Consider the following 19,624-nt stretch of genomic DNA (forward strand, 5'->3'; position numbering starts at 1 on the left):
GCGTCCTCAGAGCATGCGCAGACCAGCTGGCTGGAGTGTTTACAGACATATTCAATCTCTCCCTATCCCAGTCTGCTGTCCCCACATGATGGCCACCATTGTTCCTGTACCCAAGAAAGCAAAGGTAACTGAACTAAATGACTTCTGTCAACATGAAGTGCTTTGAGAGACTATTCAAGGATCACCTCTATCTTACCTGACACCCTAGTCCCACTTCAATTTGCTTACCGCCCCAATAGATCCACAGACTGCCCTATCCCATCTGGACAAGAGGAATACGTAAGTAAGAATGCAGTTCATTGACTATAGCTCAGCATTCAACACTACCTGTCCTCCAGGACACCTACAGCACGATGTCACAGGAAGGCCAAAAAGATAATCAAGGACAACAACCACCCGAGTCACTGCCTGGTCAGTACAGGTGCATCAACGCTGAGACCGAGAGACTGAAAACAACATCTATCTCAAGGCCACCAGACTGTTAAATACGCCATCACTAGTACATTAGAGGCTGCTGCCCAATATACATAGACTTGAAATCACTGGCCACTTTAATAATGGAATACTAGTCACTTTAATAATGTTTACATATTTTGCATTACTCATCTCATATGTATATACGGTATTGTATTCTGTTCTGCTGTATTTTAGTCTCTGCCGCTCTGACATTGCTCGTACAAATATTTATATATTCTTAATTCCATTCCTTCACTTAGATTTGTGTGTATTGTATGTATTATTGTGAAATTGTTAGATATTACTTGTTAGATACTACTGCACTCTAGGAGCTAGAAACACAAGTCATTTCGCAACACTCGCAATAACATCTGCTAAACACGCGTATGTGACCAATAACATTTGATTTGATTTGATATGAGTGTATCTCAATAGTCTAAATTGGCTGGCTCTTGGAATCACCACACATACCCGTGTCTTCAGATCCCTGCAGATTAAGGAGAGAAGCTACAGGAAGGTGAGATGCACCGCTGAAGACGCATCATGATGCACTTGTAATGATTATGAGTGACACAATAATGATTTTGAGTAAGGATGAAGCTTGGCAGTCATCTTTGTCTCTTTTTGTCTTTTTGTACAGGAGACACAGGATATGTTTCACTACAATCCATTCATAAACGTTGATCCTGAGTTTTGAGACGTAACCATGTCAATGGCTGTCTTTTGGCACCAGTGTAGCCCCAAATCGGTCCCAAAATGCTGGGTATTGTTCTAGCTCTTCTGGCCAGTCCAGGTGGGACCTGATCTTCACCAGTCTGGCCAGTCCAGGTGTGCGGACAGCTGGCGAGGAGGGATGGCCTCCAAGAAGACCAGGATGAGGATCTCCCCGTTCTCCACCCGCAGCCGGTTAGTGGCCAGCTTCATCTCTAAAGAGCACCAGTTTCTGAGGAGGTAGTGGCTGCTGACCAAGGAGACGGTCCGGCAGCTACTGTAGAGGCTCTCTGTGATATTGTCCACAATATCCTTCCCCAGCTGGAAGTCTCTGCTGTGCAGACACAAGCGCAGGAAAGGGGGACCTCCTTGTTCCAGCTTGGGCAGGTCCTCCTACACCTCCCAGCGCTTGTCTTTCCTGCTGTAGGGCGAAGTACCGGTACTGTCCCTTGTTGTTCCAAAACACGACCTCCTCCAACCAGCCGTGAGGGATGTGGAACAGAGCCAGACAATAGTGGCCAGCCAGGTGATGTAGCAGAACCACCAGCATGAAGAGCTGGAGGCCCAGAGAGGTGGAGACAAACTAAATAAATCCTGTGTCCACAGGAGGCCCAGACAAACTAAATGAATCATGTGTCCACAGGAGGCCCAGAGAGGTGTAGACAAACAAAATGAATCCTGCGTTCACAGAACAATGCATGTGGACGTATTTGCAACGTAATCCCTCAAAGGTACAGTACCAAAACATGACATTAACTTATTGATTCCGTTTTGCCCAGTTATGAAACCAAGCATTGTCGCAACTGCATTGTAAAATAAGCTATTGTATGAGCAGATACCTTTTCAGGGGCCAAGGGAATTCTTTCATTATCATAAGTTCACTGTTAATAACCAAATGTAATTCTATCTATTACTCTAAGGTCCTTTTCCAAGTAGTCGATCCTGCAGTTGTGAAACATGATCTCAAAACCAGTCTGCTGATTGAGATCTACTCCTGTTAAGTTGCAAATCCCTCAGGTGCACAAGTGTATTCAGACTGGTTAGATCCACAAATAAATCTGAGGGATTCGATTCTAGCTTGAAGCATTGAAGGAACTTGAGTGAGAGGCCTCTTGGAAAGGCCTCTCACTGTCCTGAAAAGAGACTGTCCCTTCCGTATGCAGGCCCAAGCCTGGGTTCGGGCCACCATTGCCCCCAATAATGAGAGTCATGGGCCTCATGCCAGGGATGATGTAGAGCTATGTCAGTCCCCGAGGTATGCTGCCAAATACACACGTCAGATTGAGCTCAATCTTGGATTCTGGAGGGAACTTCAGGTCTCCAAGAGACATATTCTGTATTGAACTAAGGTGAGCAAAATATAATGCCTCACTGTTCACCAGTGGATTCACCTCCAGATTGAGGTACTCAAAGCAGCACATATCAAATACATGTAATTATTGGATTTCAGATATGTGGCCTAGGTTTAAAACCTATAAGGCACAGTATTTCAAATCCAGTTCTTCCAGGTTTTTCATGCCACAGAATTGGCTATGATGTATGCTAAGACTATTATTGTACAGCCATGAGAATACCTTTAAACACAAGATAGGACTGTGTTGAGTTTTACAAAGGGGATGTGACTCTAGTACTGTCCAAAGAAACAGACAAACTGGAGATTCCTCAAGACATGGATAAAACTCAGATCAATAAATATTTGTTGAACATTTTTGAATAGCAGACATTGAAAAGTTGATATGGTCCGTCGTCAATGAAACATAAGAAGTTGAGAGCTGATAGAGTCAACATGCTCCTGACAGAATTCAAATGATTCCACTTGGCTGACACCCGACTGCAGTAGTTGCATCTGCAGTAGATCATTTAGAGGTATGCTAAGAGATGAAATGTTTTTAAAACCTTCAAAACACACCTCTACCTATGGTCTTCAGACGACGGGAAGTCAAGACAACATCTTGAAGACTATAGAAACTTGGGTCATCTTGAATTGAACCACTAGAGGTGGTGCAGTTTGGGATCCTCAAAGTGGCAATGTTGCCTGACAGGTGCAGGGAGTTATTAACATACAATAAACCTCTGACAAGCTGTTCATGGCTACCTGTTTCATCCCAGCAAATGCATCTACAGAGAACAATCATTGTATTCTTAACTGTTTAAGAGTATGTGAATCTTTGAACGGATTGGAATAAATGGATAAGATCAAAGAGCAAGTAAGACTCTGTGTCTGAACTTCCGAAAGCGCTCTGCATCTATACCGACTGCCCGACGGTATAGATGCAGATTTGCCTAAGATGAACCTGAAGACACAGCTACAGGAAATGCAGCTCAATGTGACAGCTGAGACAGTAGACAGAGACTATAATTGTCTCAGTATCAACCTTGACAGGAAACTTCACTTCACACTTGCCCAACCAAACACACACACACACACACACACACACACACACACACACACACACACACACACACACACACACACACACACACACACACACCCACCCCCCCGGAAGGACACAGGAGGTTTTATTTCAGATTCATCTCAACTTCTTCAAATTCTTATCTTACAGAAAGGTCTTGGACTATGCTTCTGTAAGATATCACGTGTTTTTGTTCTACCTTGTTATTTTTAGTACTACATTGTTGGGGTTAGAGCTTGCAAGAAAGGCAGTTCTCTGTACGTGTGACATTTAAACCTGAAACTTGAATGAAAATGTGACTGTTAAAAGATAACTGAGAAAGAAGCAGCAGTTATAGTTTTCCTGGGAATCTGTTTTTTAAAGGTGAACATCATTTCATTTCAACTCAATACGGTATAAAGAGCAGAATAAATGGACTGCCGTCCTTGCCAACCATTTGAATGTCTTTAGATGTCTTTGAATGTCTTTAGCGCTCGCTTGATAATGGAAAGAACGTTCCTTAGACTTGACTTGAACTGACCTAATGTGACCAGATGGCGGTGCTGTGGACTCACGCAGGGATTGGACTCAGATCTGAGGAAATCAAGATCATATCATTCACTACTGTGCATCTTAAACTTTATTGTGAGTACTGAAGTTACATAGAAAAAATGTACTTACTGTGTCTGAGTGGATTATAGAAGTACAGTAGGTACACTCTTTTCTATAATCAAAACATTGAACGATTTGCTGCCCTCTGTACATTATTCAATATTCCAGCAATATTCTTTCATTGCGCATCATAGTACTTCAGTTAAACAGGAACAAAATACAGTATGAAACTCGATATCATTTACATTAGGCAATTACATACATTTCTCTTTATATGATGATGAATATATATGATATATATGAATATATGATATATATATATACAGTGCCTTGCGAAAGTATTCGGCCCCCTTTAACTTTGCGACCTTTTGCCACATTTCAGGCTTCAAACATAAAGATATAAAACTGTATTTTTTTGTGAAGAATCAACAACAAGTGGGACATAATCATGAAGTGGAACGACATTTATTGGATATTTCAAACTTTTTTAACAAATCAAAAACTGAAAAATTGGGCGTGCAAAATTATTCAGCCCCTTTACTTTCAGTGCAGCAAACTCTCTCCAGAAGTTCAGTGAGGATCTCTGAATGATCCAATGTTGACCTAAATGACTAATGATGATAAATACAATCCACCTGTGTGTAATCAAGTCTCCGTATAAATGCACCTGCACTGTGATAGTCTCAGAGGTCCGTTAAAAGCGCAGAGAGCATCATGAAGAACAAGGAACACACCAGGCAGGTCCGAGATACTGTTGTGAAGAAGTTTAAAGCCGGATTTGGATACAAAAATATTTCCCAAGCTTTAAACATCCCAAGGAGCACTGTGCAAGCGATAATATTGAAATGGAAGGAGTATCAGACCACTGCAAATCTACCAAGACCTGGCCGTCCCTCTAAACTTTCAGCTCATACAAGGAGAAGACTGATCAGAGATGCAGCCAAGAGGCCCATGATCACTCTGGATGAACTGCAGAGATCTACAGCTGAGGTGGGAGACTCTGTCCATAGGACAACAATCAGTCGTATATTGCACAAATCTGGCCTTTATGGAAGAGTGGCAAGAAGAAAGCCATTTCTTAAAGATATCCATAAAAAGTGTTGTTTAAAGTTTGCCACAAGCCACCTGGGAGACACACCAAACATGTGGAAGAAGGTGCTCTGGTCAGATGAAACCAAAATTGAACTTTTTGGCAACAATGCAAAACGTTATGTTTGGCGTAAAAGCAACACAGCTGAACACACCATCCCCACTGTCAAACATGGTGGTGGCAGCATCATGGTTTGGGCCTGCTTTTCTTCAGCAGGGACAGGGAAGATGGTTAAAATTGATGGGAAGATGGATTGAGCCAAATACAGGACCATTCTGGAAGAAAACCTGATGGAGTCTGCAAAAGACCTGAGACTGGGACGGAGATTTGTCTTCCAACAAGACAATGATCCAAAACATAAAGCAAAATCTACAATGGAATGGTTCAATAATAAACATATCCAGGTGTTAGAATGGCCAAGTCAAAGTCCAGACCTGAATCCAATCGAGAATCTGTGGAAAGAACTGAAAACTGCTGTTCACAAATGCTCTCCATCCAACCTCACTGAGCTCGAGCTGTTTTGCAAGGAGGAATGGGAAAAAATGTCAGTCTCTCGATGTGCAAAACTGATAGAGAAATACCCCAAGCGACTTACAGCTGTAATCGCAGCAAAAGGTGGCGCTACAAAGTATTAACTTAAGGGGGCTGAATAATTTTGCACGCCCAATTGTTCAGTTTTTGCAATGTTAAAAAAGTTTGAAATATCCAATAAATGTCGTTCCACTTCATGATTGTGTCCCACTTGTTGTTGATTCTTCACAAAAAAATACAGTTTTATATCTTTATGTTTGAAGCCTGAAATGTGGCAAAAGGTCGCAAAGTTCAAGGGGGCCGAATACTTTCGCAAGGCACTGTATATATGATATGATATGATGAATCCACTGAATTAAAAAGTGTTGTAAATCGATACGAAGGTCAGATGTGCGGAGTGCATCTCTTCAAAATACCATGGTTCGGAAAAGAATGATATAGATACAATTGTAGCATTTCTGAAATAAAGTCAAGGTAGGTATACTGAACAATACTGTATTCAAATACAGGACAGATGTTTTGCCTCCAGAATATCAATAACATGATGTTGGACACCCTGTACAGAAACACATAAACAACATTTAAACATTTGAACAAACCCTTCCATAGAGTGTTATAGATTTACAAAGATCCATATTGATATTATCTTGCCTCAATGCACATTTTGAATTGTATAAACAGCCCACAGTTTCTTGTTCTGCTACTTGACAATCTCTTGACTTTCTACATCACTTGACACCGTGTTCCATTTGGCCTCAACAGGACAACCATTTATAAGTAATGCAAACTATAAAGCTCTAGATTATACATTTCATTTAAAATATATACACCACATACTTTCTTAGTAATATTGCACAAAAGGACTCCAATGGATCATGAACGATGGATCCAAACGAGGATAATGCGAAGGGGTACAAATGGGGACCGTTTAGATACATTCACAGCTGCAAGAAGAGGTGGGTCAGGAGAGTTCTGCAGTTGGGTGGGGGACTTGGATGAGTACACAAAATATCACCAGGAAGAGAAATCATCAGAGAATGTGTAAGATGACACAGAGGTACTGTAACTTGAAATGCTCCAGCTTAATCTAGTGGGTGTACTTTGACAGGTTGCTGTTTGATGTCTACTTTGGTGGTCTTTACTGAATGAGTTTGATAGACTAATAGGCTGTGATTCTTACTGTACCGATGCACTGAAACTGTCATCCTTTTATCATACAGTAGGGGGCAGAAGATGACGCATTATGAATTCACTCGTACACCCTACACATACATACACAACCACCACTGTTAAAAACGTATCACACACACACACATGGGGAAAAGGAAACAGCGACACACACTTTATACACCGGTAGACATATACACACACACACGAGACAGACTCATAGCCAATAGGCCACAGCCACACACACACACACACAGAAAGAACAGGTTTATGTGCGGCAGCAACCAGCACTCTTCATCTCCTTGTTGACATAATCTTCAAGCTGAAACGTTGGTTCATCAGGCTCCTTCAGTGACCTGTGCTTCAGCTCTCTGAGAGAAAAGAGAAAACAAAGGGCAGAGAAAGCAATAAAGAAAGAAGAAAAGGACGGGGAGATTCAATCTCGTTTCAGCATATTTACTGCATAGGTTTATTTTTGATTCTGTGTTTATTTCCAAATCACATGTATGACAAAACAAAAAGGCATTGATTGACATGTCATCTCTAGAGAACACAGCAGTGGTAAACATCCTACTCACCTGGCCACAGCTGTAAATGCCAGCTCCACGTTCAGGCCAGATTTAGCACTGGTCTCCATGAAGGGCACAGCAAACTCCTGCACAGGGTAGAGTGAGAGTCCACCAAGTTTTAGGGTATTAAGTACCTGGTGTGTTTGTGTGTATGCAATATTGTGAAAAGCCGATAAATAAAACTGTTGCTGACCCCCCACCCCCCCCCCCCCCCCACAAAAAAATCCCATTGCATGGAAATATCGTTCTATAGGTTAATTTGCATAATTTTCATTACAAGTGCAGCAGGGTGTGAACTCTGCAAACAATGTTTCCACTCTGAGCCTGCCTGCCAGGGTTGGTCCTACAAAGCCAAAGCCCCCTGATGGGTGAGGAGGAATTTCTCAAAGCTGCTGATGAGAACCGTGTGTGTGTGTGTGTGTGTGTGTGTGTGTGTGTGTGTGTGTGTGTGTGTGTGTGTGTGTGTGTGTGTGTGTCCCACATCTGTTGCTATGGGGTAATGATGTTAGGGACACTATAGGATGAATCACAATAATTGTTTGCTAAAATAGTAACTGCTTGCCAAAAATGTACTCTTTGTAATGGCAATCCTGGGTATAGGTAACAATCCTTCATATTAACTGCCTACATTATTATTACACATATTATTTGTGAATTGTGGAAATTAAGATACGCACATTTTTTAAATATGTAAATGTATTTTTTTAGAACTATATATGATACAAAACGAGGTAAGGGCATTGGAAATGATTTTGGCGGTTGATCGGCTTCTGTTCTGTGGGTGGCACTGTGTGCTCTTTTCGAAGTATGAGTCTCGGTCTCTCGGGCCCTGGGATCCGGGAGAACGGGGTGGTCTGCCGGTCACTAGAATGACAACCCAATTTGGGATGGTGGGGATGGGTTCAGCGGGTGGAACAGTGCAGAACAATTGGAGGTTTACTTGGAGGCAAAGCAAATAATATGGTATAGCTACAGTATATGGACACTCAATCACTATGGTACTTTTTAATATTTACGAACATACAGTACCAGTCAAACGTTTGGACACACCTGCTGATTCAAGGGTTTTTCTTTATTTTACTATTTTCTACATTGTAGAATAATAGTGAAGACATCAAAACTATGAAATAACACAAATGCAATCATGTAGTAACAAAAAAAGTGTTAGATTCTTCTAAGTAGCCTCCCTTTGCCTTGATGACAGCTTTGCACACTCTTGGCATTCTCTCAACCAGCTTCACCGGTTGTTGGCTTTCAAACAGTTGTTGCCTGTTTTTCCTTCACTCTGATTTCCACCGATCTAATGTCCATTGCTTGTGTTTCTTGGCCCAAGGAAGTCTCTTCTAATTATTGGTGTCCTTTAGTAGTGGTTGCTTTGCAGCAATTCGAGGCCTGATTCACCCAGTCTCCTCTGAACAGTTGATGTTGAGATGTGTCCGTTACTTGAACTCTGTGAACCATTTATTTGGGCTGCAATCTGAGATGCTGTTAACTCTAATGAACTTGTCCTCTGCAGCAGAGGTAACTCTGGGTATTTCATTCCTGTGGCGGTCCTCATGAGAGCCACTTTCATCATAGCGCTTGATGGTATTTGCGACAGTACTTGAAGAAGTTTTCAAAGTTCATGAAATTTTACGCATTGACAGACCTTCATGTCTTAAAGTAATGATAGACTGTATTTTCTCTTTGCTTATTTGAGCTGTTCTTGCATTAATATGGACTTTGTCTTTTACCAAATAGGGCTATATTCTGTATACACACGCCTACCTTGTCACAACACAACTGATTGACTCAAATGCATTAAGAAGGAAATAAATTCCACAATTAACTTTTAACAAGGCACGTCTGCTAATTGAAATGCATTCCAGGTGAATACCTCATGAAGCTGGTTGAGAACGCCAAGATTGTGCAAAGCTGTCATCAAGGCAAAGGGTGGCTACTTTGAAGAATCTCAAATTAAATTTAAAAAAAAAATGGTTTAACACTTTTTTGGTTACTTCATGATTCTATATGTGTTATTTAATAGTTTTGATGTCTTCACTATTCTACAATGTAGAAAATAGTAAAAATGAAGAAAAAGCCTGGAATGATTAGGTGTGTCCAAACTTTTGACTGGTAGTGTAAATATCTATACGTTTCCACTCCAAGAATGAGAACGGTAAATTACTGTAATTAATAAATGCATTAATAGAAATGTATGTAACTAAATTACAGGGATTAACGGTACATTTACTACTGGTGACATATGTAATGGGGAATTGATAAAAATCTAAAATCAATGCTAAAACAACTCACGCAAGGAAACAATGAATGTCCAGCATCACTTCTCTGGACGGCTCTGACTTAGAATACGTGGACAACTACAAATACCTAGGTGTCTGTTTAGACTGTAAACTCTCCTTCCAGACTCACATTAAGCATCTCCAATCCAAAATGAAATCTAGAATCTGCTTCCTATATCGCAACATAGCATCCTTCACTCATGCTGCCAAACATACCCTCGTAAAACTGACCATCCTACCGATCCTCGACTTCGGCGATGTCATCTATAAAATATCCTCCAACACTCTACTTATCAAATTGGATGCAGTCTATCACAGTGCCATCCGTTTTGTCACCAAAGTCCCATATACTACCCACCACTGCGACCTGTACGCTCTCGTTGGTTGGCCCTCGCTTCATACTCATCGCAAAACCCACTGGCTACAGGTTATCTACAAGTCTCTGCTGGGTAAAGCACCGCCTTATCTCAGCTCACTGGTCACCATAGCAGCACCCACTCGTAGCACGTGCTCCAGCAGGTATATTTTAATGGTCACCCCCAAAGCCAATTCCTCATTTGGTAGCCTTTCCTTGCAGTTCTCTGCTGCCAATGACTGGAACGAACTGCAAAAATCACTGAAGCTGGAGACTCATATCTCCCTCACATAGCAGCTCACAGATCATTGCACCCGTACATAGCCCATCTGTAAACAGCCCATCTACAGTGCCCTGCGAAAGTATTCGGCCCTCTTGAACTTTGCGACCTTTTGCCACATTTCAGGCTTCAAACATAAAGATATAAAACTGTATTTTTTTGTGAAGAATCAACAACAAGTGGGACACAATCATGAAGTGGAACTACATTTATTGGATATTTCAAACTTTTTTTACAAAACAAAAACTGAAAAATATGGGCGTGCAAAATTATTCAGTGCAGCAAACTCTCTCCAGAAGTTCAGTGAGGATCTCTGAATGATCCAATGTTGACCTAAATGACTAATGATGATAAATACAATCCACCTGTGTGTAATCAAGTCTCCGTATGAATGCACCTGCACTGTGATAGTCTCAGAGGTCCATTAAAAGCGCAGAGAGCATCATGAAGAACAAGGAACACACCAGGCAAGTCCGAGATACTGTTGTGAAGAAGTTTAAAGCCGGATTTGGATACAAAAAGATTTCCCAAGCTTTAAACATCCCAAGGAGCACTGTGCAAGCGATAATATAGAAATGGAAGGAGTATCAGACCACTGCAAATCTACCAAGACCTGGCCCTCTAAACTTTCAGCTCATACAAGGAGAAGACTGATCAGAGATGCAGCCAAGAGGCCCATGATCACTCTGGATGAACTGCAGAGATCTACAGCTGAGGTGGGAGACTCTGTCCATAGGACAACAATCAGTCGTATATTGCACAAATCTGGCCTTTATGGAAGAGTGGCAAGAAGAAAGCCATTTTTAAAGATATCCATAAAAACTGTTGTTTAAAGTTTGCCACAAGCCACCTGGGAGACACACCAAACATGTGGAAGAAGGTGCTCTGGTCAGATGAAACCAAAATTGAACTTTTTGGCAACAATGCAAGACGTTATGTTTGGCGTAAAAGCAACACAGCTCATCACCTTGAACACACCATCCCCACTGTCAAACATGGTGGTAGCAGCATCATGGTTTGGGCCTGCTTTTCTTCAGCAGGGACAGGGAAGATGGTTAAAATTGATGGGAAGATGGATGGAGCCAAATACAGGACCATTCTGGAAGAAAACCTGATGGAGTCTGCAAAAGACCTGAGACTGGGACGGAGATTTGTCTTCCAACAAGACAATGATCCAAAACATAAAGCAAAATCTACAATGGAATGGTTCAAAAATAAACATATCCAGGTGTTAGAATGGCCAAGTCAAAGTCCAGACCTGAATCCAATCGAGAATCTGTGGAAAGAACTGAAAACTGCTGTTCACAAATGCTCTCCATCCAACCTCACTGAGCTCGAGCTGTTTTGCAAGGAGGAATGGGAAAAAATGTCAGTCTCTCGATGTGCAAAACTGATAGAGACATACCCCAAGCGACTTACAGCTGTAATCGCAGCAAAAGGTGGCGCTACAAATTATTAACTTAAGGGGGCTGAATAATTTTGCACGCCCAATTTTTCAGTTTTTGATTTGTTAAAAAAGTTTGAAATATCCAATAAATGTCGTTCCACTTCATGATTGTGTCCCACTTTTTGTTGATTCTTCACAAAAAAATACAGTTTTATATCTTTATGTTTGAAGCCTGAAATGTGGCAAAAGGTCGCAAAGTTCAAGGGGGCCGAATACTTTCGCAAGGCACTGTATCTACCTCATCCCCATACTGTATTTATTTATTTATCTTGCTCCTTTGCACCCCAGTATCTCTACTTGCACATTCATCTTCTGCACATCTACCATTCCAGTGTTTAATTGCTATATTGTAATTATTTCTCCACCATGGCCTATTTATTGCCTTAACTCCCTCATTTGCACTCACTGTATATAGACTTTTTCTACTGACTGTATGTTTGTTTATTCAATGTGTAACTCTGTGTTGTTGTGTGTGTTGAACTGCTGTGCTTTATCTTGGCCAGGTTGCAGTTGTAAATGAGAACTTGTTCTCACCTAGCCTACCTGGTTAAATAAAGGTGAAATAAAAAATATAAAAAAATAAAAATGTGCAAGAATTGGCGGGAGACAGCTGAGCCATTCTTGAGAGACTCGCCAAAATCTTTGCGGGCTTCCCAAATAGGCATAGGCCAACAAGCTTGTGATTTCAAACAATCCACAGCTATTTTTTTAAAGAAGTTAATGGTCCTTGATTTCTCTGTCATGCTTTCTGGTGAAGTATTTTGAATGTGCTGTTTAGAATGGTGTTTTCCTAGGTCCGCTGTTTAGAATGGTGTTTTCTCAGGTCCGCTGTTTAGAATGGTGTTTTCCCAGGTGTGCTGTTTAGAATGGTGTTTTCCCAGGTGTTCTGTTTAGAATGGTGTTTTCCCAGGTGTGCAGTTTAGAATGGTGTTTTCCCAGGTGTGCTGTTTAGAATGGTGTTTTCCCAGGTGTTCTGTTTAGAATGGTGTTTTCTCAGGTCCGCTGTTTAGAATGGTGTTTTCCCAGGTGTGCTGTTTAGAATGGTGTTTTCCTAGGTCCGCTGTTTAGAATGGTGTTTTCCTAGGTCCGCTGTTTAGAATGGTGTTTTCCCAGGTGTTCTGTTTAGAATGGTGTTTTCTTAGGTCCGCTGTTTAGAATGGTGTTTTCCCAGGTGTGCTGTTTAGAATGGTGTTTTCCTAGGTCCGCTGTTTAGAATGGTGTTTTCCCAGGTGTGCTGTTTAGAATGGTGTTTTCCCAGGTGTGCTGTTTAGAATGGTGTTTTCCCAGGTGTGCTGTTTAGAATGGTGTTTTCCCAGGTGTGCTGTTTAGAATGGTGTTTTCCCAGGTGTGCTGTTTAGAATGGTGTTTTCCCAGGTGTGCTCTGTTTAGAATGGTGTTTTCCCAGGTGTGCTCTGTTTAGAATGGTGTTTTCCCAGGTGTGCTGTTTAGAATGGTGTTTTCCCAGGTGTGCTGTTTAGAATGGTGTTTTCCTAGGTCCGCTGTTTAGAATGGTGTTTTCCCAGGTGTGCTCTGTTTAGAATGGTGTTTTCCCAGGTGTGCTCTGTTTAGAATGGTGTTTTCCCAGGTGTGCTGTTTAGAATGGTGTTTTCCCAGGTGTGCTGTTTAGAATGGTGTTTTCCCAGGTGTGCTGTTTAGAATGGTGTTTTCCCAGGTGTGCTGTTTAGAATGGTGTTTTCCCAGGTGTGCTGTTTAGAATGGTGTTTTCCCAGGTGTGCAAAATACATTTCTCGAACTCACTTCAAAGACTCCAAACAAGGCCTCTCGAGTGGCGCAGTGGTCTAAGGCACTGCTTCGCAGTGCTAGCTGTGCCACTAGATATTCTGGGTTAGAGTCCAGGCTCTGTCGTAGCCGACCGTGACCGGGAGACCAATGGGGTGGCGCAGAATTGGCCCAGCATTGTCCGGGTTATAGGAGGGTTTGGCCGGCAGGGAAGTCCATGTCCCATCTCACACGAGCGACTTCTGTGGTGGGCCGGGCACAGTGCACACTGACACAGTCGTCGGGTGTACAGTGTTTCCTCCGACACATTGGTGCGGCTGGCATCCGGGTTAAGTGGACATTATGTCAAGAAGCAGTGCGGCTTGGTTGGGTTGTGTTTTGGAGGACGCATGGCTCTTGACCTTTGCCTCTCCCGAGTCCGTACGGGAGTTGCAGCATTGAGACAAGACTGTAACTACCAATTGAATACCATGAAATTGGGTAAAAAAAAAGAAGAGAGAAAAAAAAACCTCCGAACAATAACAACAGAAGGTGCACCTATGAATAAATAAGTAGAGAAATCAAGACACACCCGGACTGTCACCCGTCTATGCAGACTAAAATAGATCGAAACCTAGACATCAAAAGGGTCAATACTGTGTGATTGAGTTGTGTATTTTCTTTCCTAACAGCGCACCTTGGCCAGTTTCTCTCCTTCCTCTCTCTTCACCACTCTCTCGTGTGTTGCATCAGCCTGTAAGAGATCACAAATATCTCCTGAAAACATTCTCTCCTTTCATCTATTCTCTGTTTCATCATCTACTCACACTAACAGCATCCTCTCCTTTATTTTCTGCAGAGACGCATATATCTACCTCCTTTTGCGCTCTCTCCATTGATAGTAATGCACTCATCATCCGTCCATCAATATCTACCTCGTTCTTTCTCTCTCTCAATTCATAGTAATGTACTTATTATCCATCCATCCATCCATTCGTCCGTCCTTTCAGTGGGGGGGCTGACCTTGTTCCCCAGCAGCATTAGCACCACGTCCTGCTGAGCGTACTCATGGATCTCTGTCAGCCATGCCTGGAGAGAGGGAGAGAGAGAGGGGCAGAGAGAGAGAGAAATAAAGAGAGAGAGATATGTGACTCGTTTCAGGAAACTAGGCGTATGTTGCATATCACTGCTTCATAAGAGAGGCATTTGAATGTAAACATTGATTTTTTTATAAAATGTTTTTTTGTTGTTGGCAGAAATGCCTTCCGGAACATGTGAACTATCATGTGCCTTAATAACAAACTTATATTCCATCTGTAAATACTAATGAAATGGGCGTGGTTATGGCGTTGAACTGAACGGATTCGTTTTTAGTGCTCTCCTGACAATTTCGGCTAAACTTCTTTTCATCTCTTCTTTTACATCCTCGTAACACGAACAGCAATTTTATTGGACAATTTCAGGCGTTTCTACATCCTTGATGAACCGACTTAAACATAGTCCTCCTAAAACAAGAAGAACATCTTTCAACGACAATGTAGTCGACGCTAGGCCAGTTAGCCCTGCTAATTCAGCCAGCTCTACTAACACAGTTAGCCCTGCAAGCTCCTCACACCACGAGTCCGACATGGCTACCAACGATGTAGACGACCTAAACCAGAAGCAGAACCAAGGGGTTTTGGAAGCAATCTCTGCCATGAGGGAGGACTTTTCCACCAAACTCGAAGGTGTTCTAACAGGGATTAGTGAGGTTAAACGTGACCTTCAAGCCTACTCCACACGCTTGGATGAAGCAGGGGAACGCATTAGCATGGTGGAAGATACCGTCGTCACTGTCAAAACAACGACCGAAAAGTTTGGAAAAACAGATGGCAGACCTTACTTCAAAACTAAGCTCGCTCGACAATCTACACAGGTAGTCTAATTTGAGACTGGTTAATCTACATGAAAAAGTGGAAAATGGTGACGCAGTTGCATTTCTCGAGAGTAGGCTTCCCGAGGCATTGGGGCCGAACAACTGCACATTGAAAAAGCCCATTGGCTTCTGGCTCATACAAGCCCGAGAAACCACCCCTCTCCTTGAGACAAAGTCAGAGTGATGCGGAAATCCAGGGCTATGGGCAAGGTGATGCACAGGGACCAAGAGATCATGTTCTTCCCTAACCTATCTGAGTGGCGCAGCAGTCTAAGGCACTACACCTCAGTGCTAGAGGCGTCACTATAGACCCTGGTTCGATCCCGGGCTGTATCACAACCGGCCGTGATCAGGAGTCCCATAGGGGGTGCACAATTTGCACAGCGTCGTCCAGGTTAGGGGAGGGTTTGGCCGGGGTAGGCTGTCATTGTAAATAAGAATTTGTTCTTAACTGACTTGTCTAGTTAAATAAAGGTTAAATAAAACTTGCCCGGAAAAAGAAAAGGCTACGACGGGGTCACACGCCAGCTCAGGTTCCTCAACATTGCCTATGGAATAGCCTTCCCAGCTAAACTACGGCTGACTTACAATGGATGGTCACACGAGTTTGCATCTCCCTCTCAAGTCGAGGTGTTCATCACCTGTCATACGTGAATCTTCTTCCTACTTGTGTTGCCGCTGTGAATTTTACCACGACTCTGGACTAGGGAGAACTAAACCATCTCGGATTATGTGAAGAGGAAAGCCCATAAAATTGTCAGAGACTCCAGTCACCCAAGTCATAGACTGTTTTCTCTGCTACCGCACGGCAAGCGGTACCGGAGCGCCAAGTCTAAGACCAAAAGTCTCCTTAACAGCTTCTACTCCCAAGCCATAAGACTGCTGAACAATTAATCAAATGGCCACCGGACTATTACATTGACCCCCCCCCCCCCTGTTTTGTACACTGCAGCTACTTACTGTTTATTATCTATGCATAGTCATTTTACCCCATGTACAAATTACCTCAACGAACCTGTACTCCTGTCAGACTCGATACCGGTACCCCCTGTATATAGCCTCGTTATTGTTATGTTATTGTGTTACTTTTTATTATTATTATTATTTTTTTTTTACTTTAGTTTATTTGGTAAATATTTTCTTACCTCTTCTTGAACTGCACTGTTGGTTAAGGGGTTGTAAGTAAGCATTTCACGGTAAGGTCTACACTTGTTGAATTCGGCGCATATCACAAATAAAGTTTGATTTGAATCGATTTTTGACTATTGGCAAGCTAAGTAACATTAGCTAATGTATTAGCTGTTACTGTAGTACTGTAGCTAGCATAACAGTTAAGTGAATAATATGAATAGCTAGCCAACTCAAAGTTTCCTTATATACTTGTAGCCTGTATGTGCTCTTTTAAAAAAACATTTTTTTAAACAACATTTTTTAGCCTGTATGTGCTCATCAGTTAGCCTGTTTGGGGTAGGGGGCAGCATTTTCACTTTTGGATAAATAGCGTGCCCAAACTGAACTGCCTCCTACTCTGTCCCAGATCCTAATATAGGCATATTATTATTAGTATTGGATAGAAACACGCTGAAGTTTTAAAACTGTTTGAATCATGTCTGTGAGTATAACAGAACTTATTTAGCAGGCGAAACCCGGAGGACAAACCATTCGGGGTAACTTTTGAGATATTTTGTAGCGACGTTGCATAAGTTGGAAGCGGTGTTTTTCTGGATCAAACGCACTAAATAAATTGACATTTTGGATATATATCGACGGAATTAATCGAACAAAAGGACCATCTGTGATGTTTTTGGGACATATAGAAATGCCCCCAAAAAAGCTTGTCAAAGGTAAGGCATGATTTATATTTTATTTCTGTGTTTCGTGTCGCGCCTGCAGAGTTGAAATATGCTACTCTCATTGTTTACTATTGTGCTATCATCAGATAATAGCATCTAATGCTTTCGCCAAAAAGCCTTTTTGAAATCTGACATGTTGGCTGGATTCACAACGAGTGTAGCTTTAATGTGCTATCTTGCATGTGTAATTTAATGAAAGTTAGATTTTTATAGAATTGCATTTGAATTTGGTGCTCTGCATTTTCCCTGGCTACTGGCCATGTGGGACGCAAGCGTCCCGCCTACCCCAGAGAGGTTAGCTCAGTTTCTTCTATATGACAGGCAAGATAGTTGAACGTTAGACGTCATGTTTAAGTTTATTTTTGTTATGTTGATAAATCTCTTCCATTGGATTACATAAAACACTGTGAAATGCCGGCGAAGATGTTTAGCACCATGTAAACTGACACATCGGGACCATATTCATTCATCCTGCACCACGGAGAAGCATCGGGATTACTTTATATGAAGACTTAAGTTTCGATCATATCCTTGGACTAAAATGATTGACACTCACATGCAAGCCTGACATCAGCATCATGTGCAAGGGCCTTTGGGTTACGTAGCACATATTCAATGGCATATTTTTTTCTCACGTAGCCTGTCAATTTCTGATCTTTGATACTTTCTGGAGTTTATAAATTACCATGGTATACTACGTTAACACTATACAGTTGAAGTCGGAAGTTTACATACACCTTAGCCAACTTCATTTAAACTCAGTTTTTCACAATTCCTGACATTTAATTCTAGAATTTAAAAAAACTGTCTTAGGTCAGTTAGGATCACCACTTTATTTTAAGAATGTGAAATGTTAGAATAATAGTAGAGAGAATGATTTATTTAATCTTTTATTTCTTTCATCTCATTCCCAGTGGGTCAGAAGTTTACATACACTCAATTAGTATTTGGTAGCATTACCTTTACATTGTTTAACTTGGGTCAAACTTTTGGGTAACCTTCCACAAGCATCCCACAATAAGTTGGGGGAATTTTGGCCCATTCCTCCTGACAGAGCTGGTGTAACTGAGTCAGGATTGTAGGCCTCCTTGCTCGCACACGCTTTTTCATTTCTGCCAACAAATGTTCAATAGGAATGAGGTCAGGGCTTTGTGATGGTCACTCCAATGCCTTGACTTTGTTGTCCTTAAGCCATTTTGCCACAACTTTGGAAGTATGCTTGGGGTCATTGTCCATTTGGAAGACCCATTTGCAACCAAGCTTTAACTTCCTGACTGATGTCTTGAGATGTTGCTTCAATATATCCACATACTTTTCCATCCTCATGATGCCATCTATTTTGTGAAATGCACGAGTCCCTCCTGCAGCAAAGCACCCACACAATATGATGCTGCCACCCCCGTGCTTCACGGTTGGGATGGTGTTCTTCGACTTGTAAGCCTCCCCCTTTTTCCTCCAAACATAACGATGGTCATTATGGCCAAACAGTTCTATTTTTGTTTAATCAGACCAGAGGACAAAAAGTACGATCTTTGTCCCCATGTGTAGTTGCAAACCGAAGTCTGGCTTTTTTATGGCGGTTTTGGAGCAGTGGCTTCTTCCTTGCTGAGCGGCCTTTCGGGTTATGTCGATAAAGGACTCATTTTACTGTGGATATAGATACTTTTGTACCGGTTTCCTCCAGCATCTTCACAAGGTCCTTTGCTGTTGTTCTGGTATTGAGTTCCACTTTTCACACCAAAGTACGTTAATCTCTAGGAGACAGAACACGTCTCCTTCCTGAGCGGTATGATGGCTGCGTGGTCCCATGGTGTTTATACTTGCGTACTACTGTATTGACAGATGAACGTGATACCTTCAGGCATTTGGAAATTGCTCCCAAGGACTTGTGGAGGTCTACAATTTCTTTTTTTCTGAGGTCTTGGCTGATTTCTTTAGATTTTTCCATGATGTCAAGCAAAGAGCCAGTGAGTTTTAAGTTAGGCCTTGAAATACATCCACAGGTGCACCTCCAATTGACTTAAATTATGTAAATTAGCCTATCAGCATTTTTTAAAGCCATGACATAATTTTCTGGAATTTTCCAAGCTGTTTAAAGGCACAGTCAACTTAGTGTATGTAAACTTCTGACCCACTGGAATTGTGATAAAGTGAATTATAAGTGAAATAATCTGTCTGTAAACAATTGTTGGAAAAATTACTTGTGTCATGCACAAAGTTGATGTCCTAACCGACTTGCCAAAA

At 41.8% G+C, this 19,624-nt stretch overlaps 1 protein-coding gene and 1 pseudogene across 1 annotated transcript in view; both read right to left on the reverse strand.

The window, feature by feature from the left end:
- Nucleotides 1–1,165: 1,165 nt before the first annotated feature.
- On the reverse strand, nt 1,166–2,356 carry LOC139367276 (toll-like receptor 13; annotated as a pseudogene).
- Nucleotides 2,357–6,114: 3,758 nt separating this feature from the next.
- Nucleotides 6,115–19,624, reverse strand: part of LOC139367468 (ras-related protein Rab-26) — a 127,759-nt gene continuing 114,249 nt past the window's right edge. The window contains exons 6-9 of the mRNA XM_071105681.1: nt 14,636–14,701; nt 14,310–14,366; nt 7,539–7,615; nt 6,115–7,331 (exon numbers count right to left, since the gene is read on the reverse strand). Of these exons, the coding sequence (XP_070961782.1) occupies nt 7,229–7,331; nt 7,539–7,615; nt 14,310–14,366; nt 14,636–14,701 (303 nt within the window). The 3' untranslated portion in view covers nt 6,115–7,228. The remainder of the gene's footprint in view (nt 7,332–7,538; nt 7,616–14,309; nt 14,367–14,635; nt 14,702–19,624) is intronic.

Source organism: Oncorhynchus clarkii, chromosome 16 (genome assembly GCF_045791955.1).
Source record: "Oncorhynchus clarkii lewisi isolate Uvic-CL-2024 chromosome 16, UVic_Ocla_1.0, whole genome shotgun sequence".
NCBI classification, from domain to species: domain Eukaryota; kingdom Metazoa; phylum Chordata; class Actinopteri; order Salmoniformes; family Salmonidae; genus Oncorhynchus; species Oncorhynchus clarkii.